Source organism: Protobothrops mucrosquamatus, unplaced genomic scaffold (assembly GCF_001527695.2).
Source record: "Protobothrops mucrosquamatus isolate PMUCROS unplaced genomic scaffold, P.Mucros_1.0 scaffold502, whole genome shotgun sequence".
Taxonomy (NCBI): Eukaryota; Metazoa; Chordata; class Lepidosauria; order Squamata; family Viperidae; genus Protobothrops; species Protobothrops mucrosquamatus.
In genome coordinates this window covers 162,620-184,308 of record NW_015386818.1, presented here as the reverse complement: position 1 = coordinate 184,308, position 21,689 = coordinate 162,620, and the positions used below count along the sequence as shown (strand labels likewise).

Below are 21,689 nucleotides of genomic sequence, written 5' to 3'. Positions count from 1 at the left end.
AAACATTTTGAGATGCAGATCCAGACCTTCTCATCTTAAGAGTGCACATCTCTCCTACGAGGCCAGTGTTATTCAGCGTAGCTCGTCGGCTGAGATTTTTTTTCCATTCAAAAGGAGCACATTTTATTCCTGCAGCTTGCAAGGTCTTTTTGCTAAATTGTTTCCCAATTTCTTTAAGGTTTTCACATTTGTTTAAAAAAAACTTAAATTTGTGTTAAATTTTACAAAGTGCAATAACCTGTGTAAGCCATCCAGTTCAAAAGAGCCATTCTTGAAGTACCATCATGAACGAATGCTGCCTTATAGTTACAGATGGGTTTGGTTTCTGTGAGTGTCAAACCCTGGTACTATTCAACTATGAATTCTAGTTCTGCCTTAGGCACCAAGCCAGCTGGGTGATCCTGGGCCAATTCCTTTCAGCCCTAGGAAGGAGGCAATTGTCTCCCAATTTCTAGCCACTGCACCAAACTGGCTCTGTGCTATTTTTACTCAGATGCATATACTAATATTTTATACAGAAGTTTCCAGTTTAAAGGTTGTAATAAGATTTGTGATTTTTTTTTTATGAAAGGTGTCTTTACATTTGCCCGATGCACTCCCTGAAATGTCAGTTCTTTGGAGAATGAAAGAAACAGTATTTGTTCAAATAAGAAAAAAGCAAATCTTCTTTGTCAAGTTATTGGTGAGTTACTAACATATAATGTGTTAGGTTTGTTCTCCTTATTAAAATAAAAGAAGAAACATCCAAAAACCATGCCGGAGAGTCTGCAGAGAGCTCATTCTCAAAATTCAAGATTCAGCATTGGTTGTTTGAGTTGAAAACTGAAATATGAGGAGCCTTTGAAAACCGTCTTTGAATGCTTTAGATTCAGCATACATACAGTACATGCATACTACATGGAACCCTGGCTTATTATATGCAAATTGTTATCAGCTGCATTGAACGTGGCAGTTACTTTGAATTTCTACAATGAAAAGTAAAGCTCACAGCATCCATTGTTTACCTGTTTACAAATAAATGTATCAATCAAAGAAAATATTTGCAGCTCAGGGTTGAACAGTGATGATGATGTTACCTAGTTATGTAATGAAACACCTGCAAGAAAATAACCAAGCTCAGAGAGCATCAAGGACCGCATAAATAAATGTATTACTACTACCTGCTTACAATATGCATCAGAAGAAAACTGTTCCTTATGTAGTGTTTTTGTGACCTGCCACTGTGTTAGCAGAAGGAAAATATAACCACACAAAGCCCTAGGATTTTTTTTCTACATGAGAACTTATGGGAACTTCACCCCCAAAAACTCTTTGCTGTTGCCAGGAAATGAAATCTTCTGCAGCAAATTTTCACTCTCAATTTTTTTTGAGGCTTCTTGTCTATATTTCTAATTGAAATCTAAAAGTTGCATTACATTGATTTTTTTAAAAAAATCTGGAATAGTTTATGCAACCAGAAACTCATTTATAGCTATAAATCAGGACCTGCAAGAGTTAATGTGACTACCACACCTATTCCCCCCCCAACTCAAGAAGTCCAGGTATGGTTTCCAGAACTTTCTAAATTTCTGTTCAATTCTTTGTTCTCTTTGCCCTGATCAATTTGCTACCATATTTGTACAGTAGGAAGAAACCACTTTTAAGGGAGAAAACGTAGATAGTCCTCAACTTATGACCACAATCGAGCCCAAAATGTATGTAAAACACTTGTTTGTCCCGTTTTACAACCTTTCTTAGAATAGAATAGAATATCTTTATTGCCACTGTGTAACTCACAATGAAATTAAGTGCTGTCCACAGTGCACACTACTCACAAGTAAAAACCACAAATAAAAACATACATTATATACACAGAGTTGTTAAGTGAATCACTGCTAGTCAAACTGTCATTAAGTGAATGTGGCTTCCCCCAATGACTTTGCTTGTCCGAAGGTTGCAAAAGGGGATCACATGACCTTGGGATTCAGCCACCATCATAAATATGAGTCGGTTACCAAGCAGCCAAATTTTGATCACATGACCATGGGGATGCTGCAACGGTCATACACGTGAAAACTGGTCATAAGTCACTTTTTTCAGTGCCATTGTAACCTTGAATGGTCACTAAACAAATGGTTGTATATCAAGGACTGCCTATAATCAGGATTATCTGAGGCATTATTTCCATCCTAAACACTGCATATTTTTATTACATGTAAGCAGTATTTTTTAGAATTTTTACCCAAATAACCAGATCTGTCTGAAATTCATTCCAGCCCTGGTGAAATTATTTTAAGCTAATTACATTTGAGTGCATAAGAACTGCTACTTCTCTAAGCCCCATGTTGCAGATTCAGTCCTGTGTTCATAGCTGTGTCACAGTTGTGGTGGCTTTTATGTTTGCCTGGCTTCCATCTTGACAAGCACAGTTTTTTAAAAAAAATATGGCATTGCTGTTTCTACAAGCTTTTTCTCAGAAAGCGTTCAAAGGCAAGATAAATAGCAAATCTGTATTTGGATTAAATGTCAATTTTAGTATTTCATTTGGTTTTCAACTAGGGATGGGGTTACGCAAGATTAACCTAACACAAATCTACCGTGTGGTTTCTGTGCATTATTTGACCTTCTCTCCATGTCATCTCTTGGGTTCTGAATTAGATGCCGTATAAAAAAGTTGAAAATATGTTTTGGATGGCTTAGGCCAGAGGTCTATCTAGTCCTGAATTAATCTCATGTCCCACAACAGTCAGTGGCAGCTGCCTTCATAACCTCCTCTCCCCCAGGAGAATTGTCACATCCCTCAGGAGCCAGAGAAATTTATTGCTATTCTCTTATTAAAATTCAAAGACACTATTTCTTCTGTGGAAAAAAAAACCCTAAAAATGTAAATGGATGAAACTAATGATCCATTCAATATTCACATGTGGCCAAAAGAATTGGTACCCCTCCATTTTCCACCCAAAGAATCCCCATTAGCCTTGAAATAAGTTGAAACTGATTTAAGTAAATGGCAACTAACATTTTTTAGTCAGTAGACCATAGAGCTGACACCTTGCTTTTGATGTATGGCTTAACATACAGGTAGGCCTCGATTTACATGGTCACGTGATCAAAATTCGGGCGCTTGGAAACTGGCATGTATTTACGACAGTTGCACTGCCTGGGGTCATGTGACTACCATTTGTAACCATCCCAGCTGGCTTCCAACAAGCAAATCCATGGGAGAAGCCAGATTTGTTTAGCAACCACACGACTCACTTAACAACTATAGTGATCTATTTAACAACTATGGCAAAAAAGGTCGTAAAATGAGGCACAAGTCACTTAACAACTGCCTTGCCTAGCCATGGAAATTTTGGGCTCAGCTGTGGTTGAAAGTATGTGGATAAACTATCCGTATGTGGATAAACTGACTCAGCTGGGCATCCATGGAAATTGCAGACAGGATGACATTTCCAACTGCAAACAAAACTAATTAAGAATGAGAACACAAGATGGTAGTCTCGAGGTTTTCTGGGGGAGTACAAAACAATATTAAAAAAGGGAAAGATTTTTTTGGCAGATGCACTGTCATGGATGCCGCAATACAATTCCTCCAAAGCAGAAATAATTAAACCAGTGCTCCTCCCCCATCAGTTGGCCGTTCACTTGACCACCCGAGCCCAAGGGAGAGAAAAAGCTTCAGTACCCAAAGATGTGACTTCTGCCCTAAAAGTCACCTTGAAGGATGATAAGTGGTTTTTAACTTATAGCAATGTTTGCTTAATCCAAGATGGACTAGCCTGGGTGGGGGCAAAACTTCATGCTCCAGAGTCAGAAACTCATGGTTTTGAGGAGCTGCCATGAGTTAAAAACAGTGGGATATTTTGGGGTTGTGAAAAAACTGCACTTAGTCAAGAGGCAGTTTTGGTGGCCATTCCTCAAGAAAGACATTGAGGGCTATGTTGCCAACTGCCCAGTGCACACTTTGGCAAAGCGACGATAAGGGAAAGCTCTAGGACTCCTTCAAACAGTAGCTGAGCCATCAGCACCTTGGAGAGAGATTTCTATGGACTTTATTATAGAACTCCCTGAAAGTGCGGGAAATACAGTAATTTGGGTGGTGACTGATTTATTCTCCAAACAAGTGCATTTTATCCCTTGCCAAAAGATCTCTTCCACTTGAGGTCTTCCAAAACCATTCCTGCATCATATTTATCAACTACATGGAGCACCTCAACACATTATTTCAGATAGGGGGAGCAGTTCATCTCCAAGTTCTGGTGAGCCTTCTGGGAGATATTGGGGACTGACCAAGGACTTAGTTCTAGTCATCATCCCCAAATGAATGGGAGTAATAAAAAAGGTGATATTTGCCACTCTCAAAACGATTCACCTGTGTGCAAAAACCAAAAAAAGTTAACATCTGAATTAGTGTAGCCCAGTCCTTTTTTTTCTCAGAACACTTGGTTTTTCTAAGCAAGGTATGTGACGGAATGGAAATCAGGGCAAAATTCACAAATAATGGGGGAATCCTGGAAGGGTCAAAAAAGTCAAAATGGCAGCTACAACCAGGCAATCGAAGCCTGGTTGTAGGGTTTGATCACATGGTCACAATGCCATCTTGACACACACATAACCCTGCACAGTTTTTTAGAATTTAGATTGCTTCCTGGTTGAAATGGTGGAAGGTAGGTTAATTGCATATTAGGCCACTAATTCTTTAAAAAAATGTATTAGGGTTAAATTTCCTACTTCTAAGACTATGTGAGACAAGTCATCCTTGAATTATGACTACAACTGAGCTCAATTTTTTTGTTGCTAAGTGAGACATTTGTTAAGTAAGTTTTGCCCCATTTTATGACCTTTCTTGCCACAGTTGTTAAGTGAATCACGGCAGTTGTCAAATTAGTAACATGGTTGTTAAGTGAATCTGGCTTCCCCATTGACTTTGCTTGCCAGAAGTTTGCAAAATGGGATCACTTGACCCCGGGACAATGCAGCCATCATCAATGTGAGTCAGTTGCCAAGCATCTGAATTTTGATCATGTGACCATGGAAATGCTGCAACGGTCATAAATGTGAAAAACAGTCATAAGTCACCTTTTTTCAGTGCCGTTGTAACTTCAAACAGTCACTAAATGTAAGTTGTAAGTTAAGGACTATCTGTACTGATAGTTTTTGCAAGTGTTGCTTTTAGGTAAGCCTGGATTGTGGAACTGCAGCCCTTGTGATACGATCAGATTTACAACTCTCATTATCTCAACCATGGGCAAGGAAACTGGTGCTAATGGAAAGTGAATTTCAACATCTGATAGTTCTCCATGTTCTCTAGTGCAATGACCAGTCATCCCTGGAAACAATGAGAAGGTACTAGAGGAGGTACGTTCCACAGGTCTTTATGTTTTTAATACTCCAGGAGGGACTGCCTTCTTTCAACAGGGCTTCTCTCAAATCGGTCAATTAGCTACAGGTACAGACCCAAACTCATCTTTCAATTTCCTGAACGTTTCAGTTTTTTTGTCGGTTAACAAAAATGGATCCAGATACGCAGTACAGCACAGCACGTAGACTCCCTTCTACCTTGGAAAGATACCTCCCTTCAGAGTTCAGAAGTTTGTTGATTCTGAAAGGCAGATTGCGTTGTTTTTATATCCCTGCATCCAACAGCCAGTGTAAGAGGTGAAACGGCTAGGAACAGTGATGCCACAAGCCAACTGTTCAGAAAATGTTTGCAGCTACGTGGACTCATTATGCAACCTACTGAGAGATGTTCTGTCAGTTTTAGAGCTGAAATTATCTTGGAGATCTCTCATATTGTGATTTCTTAGCTTGAGGTCTGGCACAGTCTAGCCACAAGTTTGCTTTCTCTGCACTTGTTTTCCTTTGTATTTGATGTTAGTCCCTCAATCACATCTTCTCTACTGCAATGGGAGGGGAGGGAGGAGGAAGGAGACCTCGGGATTTTAAGATATCCCAGAATAATTGAAGGTCTTATGCTCTAATAACAGATCACCAAAACAAAGGTTGTGATTAATCTTGAATTCATCTGTTTTACTCCAGGGGAGTTGGTTAAGTGCAACAAATGTATTAAAGCAGGGATCCCCAACCCCCAGGTTGTGGCCCATTCAGAACAAGGCCACTGAAGCAGCGGGGGAGCATGCATGCCCAACTGTTTGTACTAGTGCAAATGGAGCTGTGTGTGTGCACTTGACTACTACTCGTGTGGAACCATCCCCTCTCCCTCACCGGCTGGTCCAGAAAGCCGGAAAGGTTGGAGATCGCTGTATTAAAGCACACAGTTGACAAATTTGGACAAGGTGACCTTGAAGAAACATCACTGTGAGTTACTAATTAATGCACCTTTACCTGAGCAAATGCTAAGGGGCAAGCAATAAGAGCAATTACGGTCCATTGTGATGCAATATGACTGTCCATCTTCATCACATAGGAAATGACTAGTGTCTTTTGCAATAGAGCCTGGCAGTAGGCCACTCAATGGAAAGGGAGCTGTATCGGATTGCCTATTCAGGGCTGTCAGAAAACAGCCTGCTGCTTGTGACAAAAGAATGCCCTCTGGTAGATCATTTGTCCAGGCAAGTGGCAGCATCTAGCTAATTTTGATTGATCTTGGAAAGCTCAAGCTTATTAGCACTTGGATGTGCACACACACACATCTCATTTCTCTCAAGAAAATCTCAGAAGGCAGTGATGGCAAATTATTGCTATACTATTGCCAAGAAAACAACATTCAAGGATTTCTTCAGGAGTTGAAGGAGTCTTTATCTTTAGCAAGAAATTAACCAGGTTGGAAGCTGATTATTATTTTGCAACACTGGAGACAGAAAATGGATGTGAAGAGTAATGAAGAGGAACTTGATGGAGATTTGAATGATCTGTTGCCTAGACCAGGGGTCCCCAACCCACGGGCCACGACTCATTACCGGGCCTTGAGATGTTTGGAACTGGGCCGCAGAAGTAGCGGGCGAGCGTGTGCATCTCTACTTGTGTGAGCAGTGGGTAAGCGCACACATGCACGCTCCATTTGCGTGGGTAGTGGGTGCACGTGCATACTGATTGCGTAAATGAAGCTGGTGCATGTGCTTGCATGTTGCTCACACAGAACTATCCCCTCTCCCCCCCCCTGCCAATCTGCAAAGCCAGAAAAGATTGAGGAACTCTCATCTAAACAAAAGGGGTTGAAGCATTTTAAAAATCAATACTACAGGAAGACTAAAATTAGAGGAGGCCTTGATTTCTGGGCAAATAATTTACTAGAGTTCTCTTAGGGATTCATCATCATTTTCCCATTTCCATTTCTCCTTTTTCATTACTGAGGATTTCCAAAGAGCCCATGAAACAAACACTTACAAGCAAATGCATATTGAAATCTTTGAGCCAAGGTGTTATTTCAGGGAGAAACCAGTGACTATTTTATAGCAAACATAGCTTGATTGTTGATGCTTTTGATGATAAACAATTGCTCTCTTTTAGCATCTTAACTTCATTCCCCATCCCACCCCCACCATCCCCAAGGAATAGTAGTTTACTCATTTGGTTTCTGCAGTTGGAGTCATAAAATTTAGGGAGTTATTGAGAAATGGAGAAAAAAAACATTTATATGCAGCAAGTGCAAGCTTGGCATGTATTGCGTTATCATTCCTGAAAACAATTGATGGAGTTTAATAGCTTAAGCCTATTCAGCAGATTGAATAAAAGAGTGGCTTGGGTTGTATTCCAGCTAATGGTTGAACTGAGTAGAGAATTGAACCCTTGGATTTTCTGCAGGCATAGGTCAATAAGACAATGACCTTTGAAATAATAATATAAACAGGGATGCCACTTTTTTTTTAAAAAAAATGGAGAAACACGTTACAAAATGTGCAATGCATGGCCAGTATTTAACAATACCTGTTACCCTGGGCGAAACCCAGAAGCATTACCGTAAATAAAGATTCTAAAGGCTGACCAGTTTCCCATTTTTTATTTTTAATTACAAGAATTTTACAAAAGTTAAGTTGCCTAACCTTGTTGTAGAAAAAAAAAGTGATAATGACAAAAGTTTGCACATCTGGCTGAGCATGTCTGGCCTCAGTAACTTCATGGGTAGGGCCTCCTTAGTACTCAAAAGGAGACTACCTGGAAATAGCAGGACTCGGATGTTGAAGGACTCTTGGGAAGATGGTAGTGGTAAACCACTTACATGCACTTGTCAAGAAAACTGCCATGAAATCACTGGAAGCCCAGTTTGATTGGAATAACAAGAACTCAAGGAGTTTAGCATTTATGAGTAAGCACAATTATTTATTTCTTTTCAATGAATTATTCATTGCAGACATTATGCATTGGTTCATACTTAAGTAGCTAATGGAATTTGAAAAGACACAAACAGGATAAAGCAAAATATTAAAAAAGAGTAATGTTAAAATAATTTAACCACTAAAATCCTGGCTGAAGAGATATGTTTTAATTGCTCTCCCAAAAGTGGAGAGATTGGAGGTTAGGTGCAAATCTGAAGGGAAAGCATAAAAATTATGGAGTGACAGGCAGATGGCTTCTGTTAGCTTCTGTTGCACAAATATCCACACAGTGACTATTTGTATAAAAGTATGACTATAGAGAGGCATAACTGAGTTTTCTGTTCTACCCAGTCACACCAAATCTCCAATGAGTTGGCTCAAATTGATGGGAATGTTCTTCTTTCACCCTGAAGCCATTAATATTTCCTTCTGAGACTACTAATCAAAGAGAAGAGGGCAATTCAGGGGACCGGATGGAACATGCTTATTCCTCCCCGAAGCTTCTGACTCTCCAAAATCACCTCTATGAGCTGGATGGTGAGGATAAGCTAACAGCTTTTTCTCAACATTGTTTGGGTGGAGAAAGTCATATTACTGAATCCTCAGTCAGAACTAAGACTGTAATAGGGGATGAGGAATGCAGAAAGACTAACTATAAAATTGTTTTATTGGTCCCCAGCCCTTGCTAATGCAAAGTGTCATAAAGGTAACATCTGAGTCAAGCTGGACTCTTGCTGACTTCATGACCATGTCTTTCTCACTGTCAACAGTATGGAACTGGTTTGCTACTGCTTCCTTCTGGGATTTTACTTATTTACTTATTTATTTATTTTTTTTGTTTGTTTGTTTGTTTGCCAGCCCTGGACATTTCCTTACAAAAGCTCCTTGTCCAATTACTAATGGGGTCTGATCCATCTTTGCTTTTATAGTCAGGCATTACAATTCATTCATATTGCTCAGCAATTGCTTTGCTGGATCACTCCACTGCTTTAACACCTTGTTGGACTTGTTGGTAAGAAGGAATCAGAGCAATGTAGCCAGGAGATGAGAATGTAATACTATCTGTGTCAAGAATGATTAATGACAAAAGACACCAAAGGCAGTGAGGGCTGATTGGAATTCAGCAAGGCCAGACCAATGAATCATCCAGAGATGCAACAAATAGAGTACTATAGTATAGCCACAGCTACTTTATATCTAACTGAAATTATTCTCCCAAAGGTTCTGGCAGGATTCTTTGGGTAATTTTAGGGGTTATTTTCAGGATGCCCTTGCCAATTAAAATTAGGCTTTCTCAAATTGAAGGAATCTGTATACAATACAGCAATGCTCTCAGTAACACTGCTTGTCTGTTTTTTACATCATTAATTGAAGGGCTCCTATTGTAGACTTTCTTATTAGCCTACGATTTTAGATTCTAGACTTTATAATTTAGATTTATGGACTCTTAATGTCCATTACGTTCTGGATATTTCAGGGAACTTCTGATATGATACAAGTTATAATTCTAAAAAGCAGGTGAGTAATTGGACTCTGAATGAGTCCATAAGGATTTAATGAATTAATTTCTTATTCCGTACTAAGATTTATTTCATGGAATTTACTGCAACTATACTGCTTTGAACATTATCATTTTATTTTAGATTACTAAAATTAAACTTGCCTAATCATCATTAGATTCTTTATTGTCCCATTCCCAGCAATTTCTGTTTTTCAGGACAACATCACAAAATAAATTACATCAATGAACCAGAATGTTTTCTTTCTTTGCTTTTGTTTGTAAATGCTTTTTTGCTGCTTACAGAAATATTTTCTTATAAATGCTTATTAGGGAGACTGAAAGCACTGCAAACATACATTCTCATTTCCCAGAAATTAATGGCAAACTTGGTGCATAATCATTTTTGACTTATTATCTTATATATTCTAGAAAGTGTTTATTGTAGTGCAGCTGATTATTACATGGAGAAAGTGGTTAAGGGAAACTTTTTAAAATTGAAAACACATTATTTATGTAATGGAGAGACAGAGTTAGTGAGGGAAACAAATCTCCATAAATACCTTAATTTGAGAATGGACTGACTGCAGCTTCAGGCTTGCAAATGAGCCCTGGGTGATATTTTTAGATCCAATATCCCAGTACTCTGAGATGGAAAATACACTGAAAGTGCAACGTGTGCCCTTAGAATAGTGTTGCTGCAGTTTAGGAAGGAAAAAAAAGTTGACTTCTCAAAAAAGGGGAGGAAAATATTTTGCACCAAGTCTCTTGTACCATAATCTGTGTTCTCTTTAAATCAAAGTTTCTCAACCATGGCAACCTTAAGAGATATGGATTTCAGCTCCCAGAATTCCCCGGCCAGCATGGGGAATCAAAGGAACACAATGCATATGCTCACCTTCTCAAGCAGTTGCCTTAACTGCCTGCTCTTAGCATCCCTGGAGCATAAGTTTTGTTCCGGTGCAACCACGGTACAAATGCATCGTCCATCTGGGTCTTGCGCGGAACTATAAACCTGCCACCCTTCTTTGGGACTAATTTGAGTCTGAAAAGAAAAACAACATGGTGTAGTAAGTGATGGGCTGGTACTGATGGAAACTGAAGATTTTCAAGTGACTTCCCCCCCCCAAAAAAAATCAGGTAATGTCTTAGAAAATAAAAGATGCTTAAGAATGCGTAACTGCTTTAGAAAAGATGCACATAGTATCAATAACATCTTATTTATTTATTTTAAGTATTGATATAACCGCCTATCTTCCAGCCAACTCTTGGTGACTCCCAATCAAAGATTTAAAAAATCCATACAAAAAAAAAACTTTTTTAAAACTATAAAACACAATTGGTTAAAGCATAAGACATTCAAAACAACAAAAATCTTAGCACCAATCCATGCTAATGTATTATCATCTAATCTCCCAATGCTTGGGGAAAAAGCCAGATCTTTAAGACTGAAAGGGCGGAACTGGATTTGCTTAATGATGGCATGATTTACTTTCCAACATTGCTGAACTTCAGGGGGCAAGATATTCCATAAGGCAGGGGCTGCCATGGAAAAGGCACACTTCCTAGTTCCCATTAGGTGACAACATTTGCAGGAAGGAACCAGGAGCATGACCACCTTTCTCACCTGGTAGGATGGGATCTCCTTAGGGAATGGCTGTCCCACAGGTAGACCATGTGCCATGCAGGGCTTTAAAGGTGATGACCAAAAATGGAATATGCATCATCTTGCATATTCAGCTGATGCTATTTCTCTGCCTCCTTTAGTTTAAACTTCTTTATCATCATTCAGAGTCCATTTCAGCTGTGATTGTACTTCTATCCTGCTCCTAAAAAAGCACTTAGTGATTCTTTTGGTGTCATGTGTAGACACCAGAAGGCTTGGTCTAAGGTTGCACCAATACCAATGGATCTTCTGACAGGCACAGTGTCCTACTCCTCTCCTTCATTTTTCCACTAGTGTAGCCTTGGGGTGACTAATTCTTTGATCTTCACCTGCATCGAAAATATAGAGGGATTTGCCAAAAACACTTTCCTTCTTCCTCCAGTGTCATTCTCAAATTAAAGAACAACTGGGTATAGTGGTTGTGCTGCTGGATCTGGATAGGATGAGTGCTATTTATCTTACATCCAGAGCAAGAGCCGTGATGGCGCAGTGGTTAAAATGCAGTATTGCAGGCTAACTTTGCCCACTGCTAGGAGTTTGATCCTGACCAGCTCAAAGTTGACTCAGATTCACATCCTTCCGAGATCGGTAAAATGAGGACCCAGATTGTTGGGGGCAATATGCTGACTCTGTAAACTGCTTAGAGAGGGCTGTAAAGCACTGCGAAATGGTATATAAGTCTAATTGCTATTGCTATCCCTGCTGAAAAAAAATGAAAGTTGCTTGTTGTACTTACAGTTTAACTTATCCTGTTACACAAAGTTATTGGGCAGAAAAAAAAGCAGAAAACCAATGTATGTTGCTTTATATATTTGGATTGTTTGTATATTTGTAGCCTAGTATCTGGTCCACCTAACACTGGAAGTTTTTAAGAAGAGACTGGACAGCCATTTGTCCGAAATGGTATAGGGTTTCCTGCCTGAGCAGGGGGTTGGACTAGATGACCTTCAAGGTACCTTCCAACTTTACTACTACTACTACTACTACTACTACTACTACTACTACTACTACTACTATTATTATTATTATTATTATTATTATTATTATTATTATTATTATTATCTGTAACCTGCTAAATTCTTATTATTAGCCAGTCTTTATTGGATTTGTGGGAAAAATGTCAGGATCACTTGAATAACAGTAGCCAAAAACATCCTCTTTAATCTAGAAATGGCAATGGGGATGGGTAGCTATACTTTCTTAACTGTTTTTAAATGGCTACCACAGGCTATTGGCTACATGTGACAGTGATATTTATTTATATATAAAATTTATTGGCCGCCCATCTTACCATATTGCTAGAGGAAATGAGGCCGAATTTCTTACACCCTGCCCAAATTTTATTTTATTTACTTTTTTAAAAAAGAGATGCTCTATGCCTGCTTTGGATTAATACTTATATTTCATTAATTACTGCAGCTATAATAGATGTAGCAGCTGCGGTAGTGGTGGTAGCAGTGGCTAGTAGTTAACAGCAACAACAGCAGTAATAAAAATGTTAGCTGCCAAATTGTGACAATCTGGGCTGGGGGATTGTGGAGGATCCCACAGATCACAAAAGAATAAGGTAGGGGGTACAGTAGGCACTGAATTCATTGCCATCCTGTCCAGACTCTTCATCTTTATTCTCAAGTACAGTAAAGTTTAAATAACCACATATTTCTTTGCTCATCCCTTTCCTTTTCTTCCTTGTTGACTCCCTTCCTTTTTCTGGTTCCAAACATTATCCTCACTAAACTCTTTGCATCTGTTCTGTCTTCTTTTCTGCCAAATTAATGGGCAACCATTGCCCTTTTATCTTGTAACTGTGCAGTTTCTTCCTCATTGTTTGTATTTATTGCTGTTTTACCTGTTTTGACTTTTGTAAACCACCTTGAAATCACTGATAAAAGGCAGACCAATAAACAACACGTCTGTTTTAATTGGAAGCCTCCTCCCCATGGGCCAAGTGGAAGCAGTGACTCCAACGTGGGATTCAGAGCAGTGAATCAATTTGATTTTCCCCTGCACAGACATGTCTTTTGCTTTGTTGAATGTAGGCAGCTCTCTCCATCTAGCTGACATTTACTTAAATAGGAAAGGGGCAAAAAACGTGTGCCGTTTCTTTGAGGAGAACACAGTCTAGCTGGTTCCCAAGAGACCTAGAAACCACACACCAATCTGTGAAAGAGGACAGAGGCTTCCCTAAAATGTTATGGGCCATGCACTAAACTCATTTCTCCTACATAAGATCCTGGATGTTAATTTATATTTGCTATATTGTTTCATCTAGTCTAGATTTGCCTAATTTTGTGGTGGTTCTTCACAATGTTGGTAATGAATCCTTTCTATTACCTGACATTCAGCTCTTCTAGAAATGCCACTTTTTCCTCCTCAACTTTAATAAGGGTCAGATTTATAGTGATGCACATAATCACTAATTGATATAATAATATTATAAGATACATTGACTTTGTTTATTGGAAGCCAGCTGGGAAGGCGTCACACACGGTGACCAGGTGACCTGTGATGCTGCAATCATCATAAATACATGCCAGTTGACAAGCACCTGAATTTTGATCATGTGACCGCAGGGATGCTGTGATGGGAGTTAATGTGAGTACTGGTTCTACCTGTAATTATGTATTATATTACTAAGAATTTTCCTTTGAGTACAACATTGTGAATTTTCTGATCATTTCATTGAATGAACCTTGGTCTTAATGTTTGGAGAGAGGGAGAACTTCTGTCTGCCTGCTATGCATGGATTTTAAATATTTCTTCAGTTGCCTTTTTAAAAGTTAAAAGTCTGCAAAGTATCTTTCCCCCCTTTTAAATTAGGGAGATGTTTGAAGTCTTTGATCATTTAGTCACCCTCTTCTGCACTTTTTCCAGAGTTATCACATCCCTTTTCAAATGTAGCAACCAGAACTGTACAAAGTATTCCAGAGATGGACAGATGGATCTAAATTACACACACACACACACACACACACACACACACACACACACACACATTGAGTTGATATCTTCCTGACACTGTTAACTATGAAATTAGTGCTTTTTCTGCATTACTCTGCATAAAGATCTAACTTAACCTGAACTGCATTTGCCGTTTGGTTAACCAATCACCAGTTTATAGGTAAGGGAACACCACAGTCGTTAAGCGAACACAGTGCTCATTAAGTGAACCCTATGGTTGTTAAGCAAATTCATTTTCCCAAATGGGTGGGAAAATTTGCTGGAAACCAGAAATAATTGCAAGACACTGGCAAAAAATATAGCAAATTGTGATCCTGTAAGCACAGGAACCTGCAAACAGCTGTAAAAGTGAACTAGTTGCCAAACATCCAAAATAGGGTAATGTGATCATGAGTGTGTTCCCATGTGTGGTCATTGTAACTTCACAAACGGGTTATAAATAGCTCTTGGGAGGTCAGTCATAACTTCAAACAGTTCTTACGTGACCAGTCATAAGTTGAGGACCCATTTGTACAGTGATTCTTCTGAAGTTCTTCATAATCACATTTGGCTTTCATCCCCTGAATATTTTGGCACATGCAAACTTAGCCACTCAACAGATAGTGTAAATCAAGATAATTAATGAACATGTTAAAAGCATTGGCCCTAACATGGATTCTTGAGTGACCTCGCTTCTTATTTTTCTCCACTGGGAACTACTCATTTATCTATACTCCTTACTTTCTGTGTTTAACTAGTTAGTAGTTAACCCATAAAAGGGCAGAACTTCTTATGCCATCAAAAAGGAATTTATACAAGATACTGTCATAAGAAACCTAGGGATTTTTTTTAAAAAATCTCTAGGATGGAACATTGGCAGGGTCATCTGCATTCACGTTCCTGTTGATATTCTTTTTTTAAACCCCCTCCCCACTCTAGAAGAATATTGGGGAAGGATTTATTTTATGGATAAACCCACTTTTTCCCCCCACGATGGCTTAATTCTTTGTGTGCTTAGCTATACTTTAAGGGGTTTTTTTGTGAATTTCTCCAGAACAGATGTTAAGCTGACCAGTCTATAATTTTCTGATTCTCCTATATTTAAAAAAAAAAACTTGACTTCATTGGCTACTTTCAAATCCCTCTGATACTAAGCTGATTTGAGGGACAGGTGACAAATTTTGTTAACTCAGCAATTTCTCATCTGAGCTCTTTGCAGAGTGCTGGGGTAGAAGGCATTTGAGCTCAACCAGTAGTCAGTAAAGGGTCCCAGGATGGGAGGGGGGGGAGATATTTTAAACCCACGTGGGCTACTGGTTAACTGGTAATAACTCCTCCTTGGTAAGTGGTATAATAACTGCAGGATGTGAATCTTCTATGCAGCTTCTGATTGAAGCTTTTGAAAACCTTACAGGCAACTATACTCCAGAAATCTCCTGCCCTGGCCCCAAGAATAAAATTTAGAAGAAGACACAATAGAAGTTTTCAAAAGATTTTTTTTTCCAATGTTCCATTCAAAAACATCGCAGCACAACAATGTACCTTCCAAACCAAGCATGTCAATGCATCAAATTCAACCCAGCATGGTTCCATAATATATTTCATTCAATCTTCAAACAGATCAGGCACACTTGAGTAGATATGACCTTTTAAGTTATGCTGAAGTTCTTTTTCAAATATGAATGTTTGATCCCAGGTTAATTTGTGTAATAAAAGACAGAACCATCTCTAGCTGACCAACGATGGGTCTATAGAGGAGCCCTTTTCATTTCTAAGGGACCACAGCACCAGCAGGTTTTTTTTCACATCAAATGTTTGAAAACATGTACTATTGAATGCAGCGTGGTAGCATCCTGTACATTTAGAACATGAGCATCACATTTCAATGCAGTGTTGAAAATGAAGGGGAAGAAAACATTTGAAAATTCACATATCGAATGCCACAACTGTATAATTGTGGAGGATTAAATAGGGAATTTTACATTTTTTAAAAAACAAGGCAGGGAAAGTACATACTGCATGGCCTCTGGAATATGTTCTAATTTCTTTATCAGCAATGGCCATTAGAGGTGGGTATGTTTCTGCTTTCCCCTTTTTGTAATTGGAGATCAAATCATATAATAATAATAATAATAATAATAATAATAATAATAATAATAATAATAATAATAATAATAATAATAATAATAATAATAATAATAATAATAATACATCCTCATAGTTATATTAAGAGATTATACCTGCTCCTTCCCAGAAATGGAGGCAGAGGTTTACTTTAGGTAAAACAAATAATCAAAGAAAAAAAGTGCAATGGCTAATTATATAGAAGACAACCAAAATTTACATGCATTGATGTAAGTTAAAAAAAAAATGGAACTGCTGAATCTTCTCCTGGTTGTTTTGCTTCCCTAATGTACAACTCTCCACAAGTACTCCACAAACACATGGCACAACACCGGAGAACTAACTCATCAGCAAGTCCATCTGCACCTGAAAGACAAGGGCCACTACTTTGAAGACAACAAGATTCACATAGAACTAAGGAGAAACTTCCTGACAGTGAGAACAATTAACCAGTGGAACAACCTGCCTCCAGAAGCAGTGAATGCTCCAACACTGGAAGTTTTTAAGAAGAGACTGGACAGCCATTTGTCCGAAATGGTATAGTGTTTCCTGCATGAGCAGGGGTTTGGACTAGATGACCTTCAAGGTTCTTTCCAACTTTACTATTATTATTACATTCTGGACAGAGAGGACCACTGGTTTGAAAGAGAAGTCAAAGAGGCTATCTATGTTAAAACTGAACAGCCCTTTCTCAACAGAGGGGGAGGGATACAACACGAACTATCTCCTGTTTACAAGTCCCTCTTTCAGCAGTCTCAAGATAGCTCCACACTCATTTGCACTCTTGAGGACACAGATTAATCCCCAAGAAGTTTCAAGGATTCTCAGAATGTTAATGACTGGCTGACTGAAAAGGATATAAATCCTTCCTTCCCTACCAGTTAGTTAGAACTGAAGAAGCTTCCCAGAAGAGAAGTGAAACATCTTCAAGAAAGTCCAGTTTGTTTGAAAAAAAAAAGAGCACCTTTGGGACAACCATGACCTGGATGCCTGAGAATCTCCAAAGACATTGTTTAGTGAAGGTAATAAAGTAAAGGCAAGGTTTCCCCTTTCCAGTCGAGTCTGACTCTATGGGGCGGTATCATCTCTGTTTCTTAGGCAAGGAAGCCAGCATTGTCTGAAGACATTTCAGTCGTCCTGTGGCCAGCATGACTATATGCTGAGGCACACGGAACACTGTTACCTTTCCACAGTGCCTTTTTTCTAAAAAAAAAAAGTGCCAGAACTCACACACGTCATACAACCCGCCTTGCCTAGCCTATAAGGTTCCATCCAAAAAAGGTGCCGGAACTCCGTTCTGGGCGTTCTATGAGAAAAAAAGCCCTGCCTTTCCATCGAAATGGTACTTATTTATCTACTCGCATCTGCGTGCTTTTGAACTGCTAGGTAGGCAGGAGTTGAGGCAAGTAATGGGAGCTCATTTTGTTTGCGTGGCACTCGGATCTCAGATCCGGGCTGTCAGTTTTCCAGGTGACAAGCTCAGTGTCTTTAACTGCTGAGCCATCGCGAGCCCAGCAAAGGTAATAAAGACATGCCTAAAATAAAACCAAGTGCTCTCTTATATTCCTAAAACCACATATAGATTAAAAGTTATAGATCTCTTCGTTCCAAACATATATAAGGAGTTATTTGGAATTACAGAGAATCCACAGACAACTAAGAGGTGACTCTTAAGAAACAATCAGATGAATTGAAGTGTCAAGAGAATTGTATATCCCAAAAGTGAAACATAAAGCTCAACTTTCCTGCTGAATTTTTTAAAATATTTTTTCCCACTTAAGTTAGACAGCAGCTTTCAAGATATTATATGCTGGTAATATTGCAAAGGATATTAGCATTGAAAGAACATGACTCATTGTGGTATCCCTGACAGATGCATACTCTCCCTTGCCTTAGAAACCTCTCTGAGCCTGATGGACTCTCAGTTCCTCTCACCAAGAACCTCCTTCTGGTATTCACATGAAATCTATGTCCCTACAATTTCAATCCCTTGGTCTAGTCCTGTCTTTGGAATCTAAGAGACCAAACCTGCTTTTTCAGGTATTTCAAAATAGAATAGAAAGCTGGATATATTCAGTTCCAAAACATTTCAAGGCCCTCGTCATCAAAATTGCTTCAAATTTGCATTCTGCGGCAGAAATTCTACACTCATTATACATGGGTATCCCATGTAATTTTGCAACCTCATTAGTACCTAGCTAGCTTTATGAAAAGTCCCAGAATCATGTTCAAGTCAGTCAATCTCTGAATTTGTACATTTATAGCATTTTGTATTATTTTAATTGGGGTGGGAGGAGGGAAATTAAAGTATAGGACATAATGAAAGTATGGGTGCATGAATCGTTTCCCTTATTCATATCACAGGGACAATCTAAGAGCTACAAACCATAAGAGGGACATCAACTCAGCTGCCAAACTCAAAAGCAACAGCATCAGCTGCGATCAGTTTGCACACAATGTTTTTCGCGGGGAAAAATGCTGTCCTTTAAATATATGTAATTTCGCAAAATTGAACCAATATGGCACAGTGGTTACAACAGTTCTGCTCATCCAAGTATCCTCCAGATTTCATGTGACCATGAATCCAGAATGCCCAGCCAGTGTAGGCTTTGGAATTCTGGATGTTGTAGTGTTAATTTAGTAGAAAGCTCTTCAAATTTCAAAGGCCAGAGAGATACAGCTGGTGAAATCTTATTTTAATATTTAGGTGTGAAGCTTTTGGGATACCCTTACATGACAGAAGAGTACCTGTTACTTTAAGAGTACAGGTGGGACAAAAATGTAATAGAAAACAACAAACAACATTTTGGTTGTTTTGCAATAACACACACAGTATCTGGATGTATATAATTAACTCTGCCATGTTTCTTCAAGTAGAACTCAGCTCCCTGGGATTTCATGGTCACAACAGCAGTGTTCCAATAGCTAAGAGTTTGCCACAAAGAAGCACCTGAGGGCAGAACAAGAAGCAATGGATAGAAACTAATCAAGGAGAGAAGCAACCTAGAACTATGGAGAAATTTCCTGACAATTAGAACAATTATTCAGTGGATCAACTTGCCTCCAGAAGTTGTGAATGCTCCAACAATAAGAAGAGATTGGACAACCATTTGTCTGAAATGGTATAGGATTTCCTGCTGAGCGGGGGGTGGGGGGGTGGACTAGAAGACCTCCAACATCCCTTCCAACTCTGTTATTCTATTCTATTCTATTCTATTCTATTCTATTCTATTCTATTCTATTCTATTCTATTCTGTTCCTGTAGGACTAATATGATAGTGGTTTCTGCTTCTTTCTTCCAGGATGTTTATTTTTTTTCAACAATGCCAGTGGTGGCGAACCTATGGCACGGGTGCCAGAAGCGGCACTCAGAGCCCTCTCTGTGGGCATGCGCGCTGTCGCCCCAGTCCTAGGCCTTCAGCTGGGTTTTATAAAACCTTTTTGCTTTAGGCCTCCACTGCCATGTGCAAAAAAAAAAAGGTTCAATCAATTAGTCAATTTCAACTTCTCGTGCGAAAAAAAAAAGATCTTGCAAAGTTGGAATTGATTGATTGAACTTTTTAGTCCCACCCAGTCTGCCATTACCACCACAGCCACGCCCACCCAATGGGCCAAACCCACCCAATTGGCCACACCCACCCAATGGGCCACACCCGCCCAATGGGCCACACCTACCCAGCACCCGACGATGCATAAGTGGGTTTTGGGTTGCAGTTTGGGCACTCGGTCTCTAAAAGGTTCACCGTCACTGAACTATACAGTCTATTATATCGCCCCGATATTGGTTGGATGTCTCCAATCCAAGTAATAAAGAAGAATAACCCTTTAGCTTTTTTAAGAATGCAAAGTTCTTGAAAAGTAGTTGCTGTCACTTAGTTGTCTAAGATGCCCTCAAGCAAAGCTCAACTTCTGGTGACTACATGGACACATCTATATTGCTTTCTTGACAACAATGTAGAAGTCATTCATCACTGCCTTTTTCTGAGAGGTTATTTTCAAGTTTCTAATCTGCCTAGAGCCCTAAAATTCCCACTAGTCTTTCATGCGAATACTAAACCAGCCAAATTCTGCTTAGCTTCTGATCCCAGATGAGGATATCTAAGTACTACCTAGATTTCTCTAAACAGACCTCAATAGTATTAATTTTAAATACCAGAAAAATCTAGAGGAAAAATGGCTAACAAATACTGCTATACAGGAAATTCTTCTCCAAGGGTTGTTCTTAAGCTTTTTAAATTTTCTTTATTTAAAACTCATCTTAAGAACTCTGGGCAGTCCAAAACCATGATCCAAAAAACATTATATAAAAAAATAAAAACGACAAAAATAGACACAGAAACAACACAAATCTGGCACTATAGCCAAACTCCCTTGATGCAACCCACCCCTCACATTCTTCCAACTCCAGCTTTACTTTATCCCAACTCTTGGAGAAAAGGGCAGCTATTCATGGCTTTCCAGAAAGTGAAAAGGATAGAGATCTGCAAAATCTCAAGGGATAGTGTGTCCCACAGATTAAAGGCTGTCATGTAAAAAACAAAGGACACATTTCGTAGGTCCTGCAAGATGGCAACATCTAAAGCAGGGGTCCTCAACCTTGGCCACTTTAAGACGTGTGGACTTCAGCTCCCAGAATTCCTCAGCCAGAATTCTGGGAGTTGAACTCCACACGTCTTAAAGTGGCCAAGATTGAAGACCCTTGATCTAAAGGAAGGGAACTGAAGCACATCTAATCTATCTGATCTAATGGGCACAGGGAGAGTCAATCCCACAAGTTAGCTGCCCATGTAAGGCTTCAAAGGTGGTAACCAGCACTTTGAATTGTATGCAGAAGAACACTGGGAACCGGTGCAGTTCATACAATGGAGGTGTAACATGGACAAATCTAGGGGCATGTAGCACTGCATGCCACTGCATTCTGGAACAATTGTAATTTCTGGGACAAGCCCCATTGCAGCAGTCCAATGGGAAGTGACCCAGGCATGAATGATGATAAGCAAGGCCTCCTGATCCAGTATGAAAGCTTAGGTTGATAAACCAACATAGTCTTTGCATAATAGGAGGCAACCACACGCTTGGGGGAACTCCAGATTATGCTGCTCTGCCGTAATTTGAGTAAAATTGAGATTTATCTATTGTTGGATGACTGTCCTAATTCTGTGAGCCTGTGAAAACTTAGGAAGACACAGCTACACAAAGATAC

The 21,689-nt window shown here is 39.2% G+C and overlaps 1 protein-coding gene across 3 annotated transcripts in view; it reads right to left on the bottom strand.

Moving 5' to 3' along the window:
- OLFM3 (olfactomedin 3) overlaps positions 1 to 21,689 on the bottom strand; it is a 59,743-nt gene that overhangs the window by 30,742 nt on the left and 7,312 nt on the right. The window contains exons 3-5 of one of the 3 annotated variants that reach the window (XM_029284299.1): positions 16,387 to 16,400; positions 10,655 to 10,790; positions 1,161 to 1,163 (exon numbers count right to left, since the gene is read on the bottom strand). In XM_029284299.1, coding sequence (XP_029140132.1) covers positions 1,161 to 1,163; positions 10,655 to 10,790; positions 16,387 to 16,400 — 153 coding nt within the window. Of the gene's footprint in view, positions 1 to 1,160; positions 1,164 to 10,654; positions 10,802 to 16,386; positions 16,401 to 20,831; positions 20,857 to 21,689 lie in introns of all 3 variants that reach the window. The other 2 variants (XM_015816805.1, XM_015816806.2) reach the window with 2 other exon arrangements.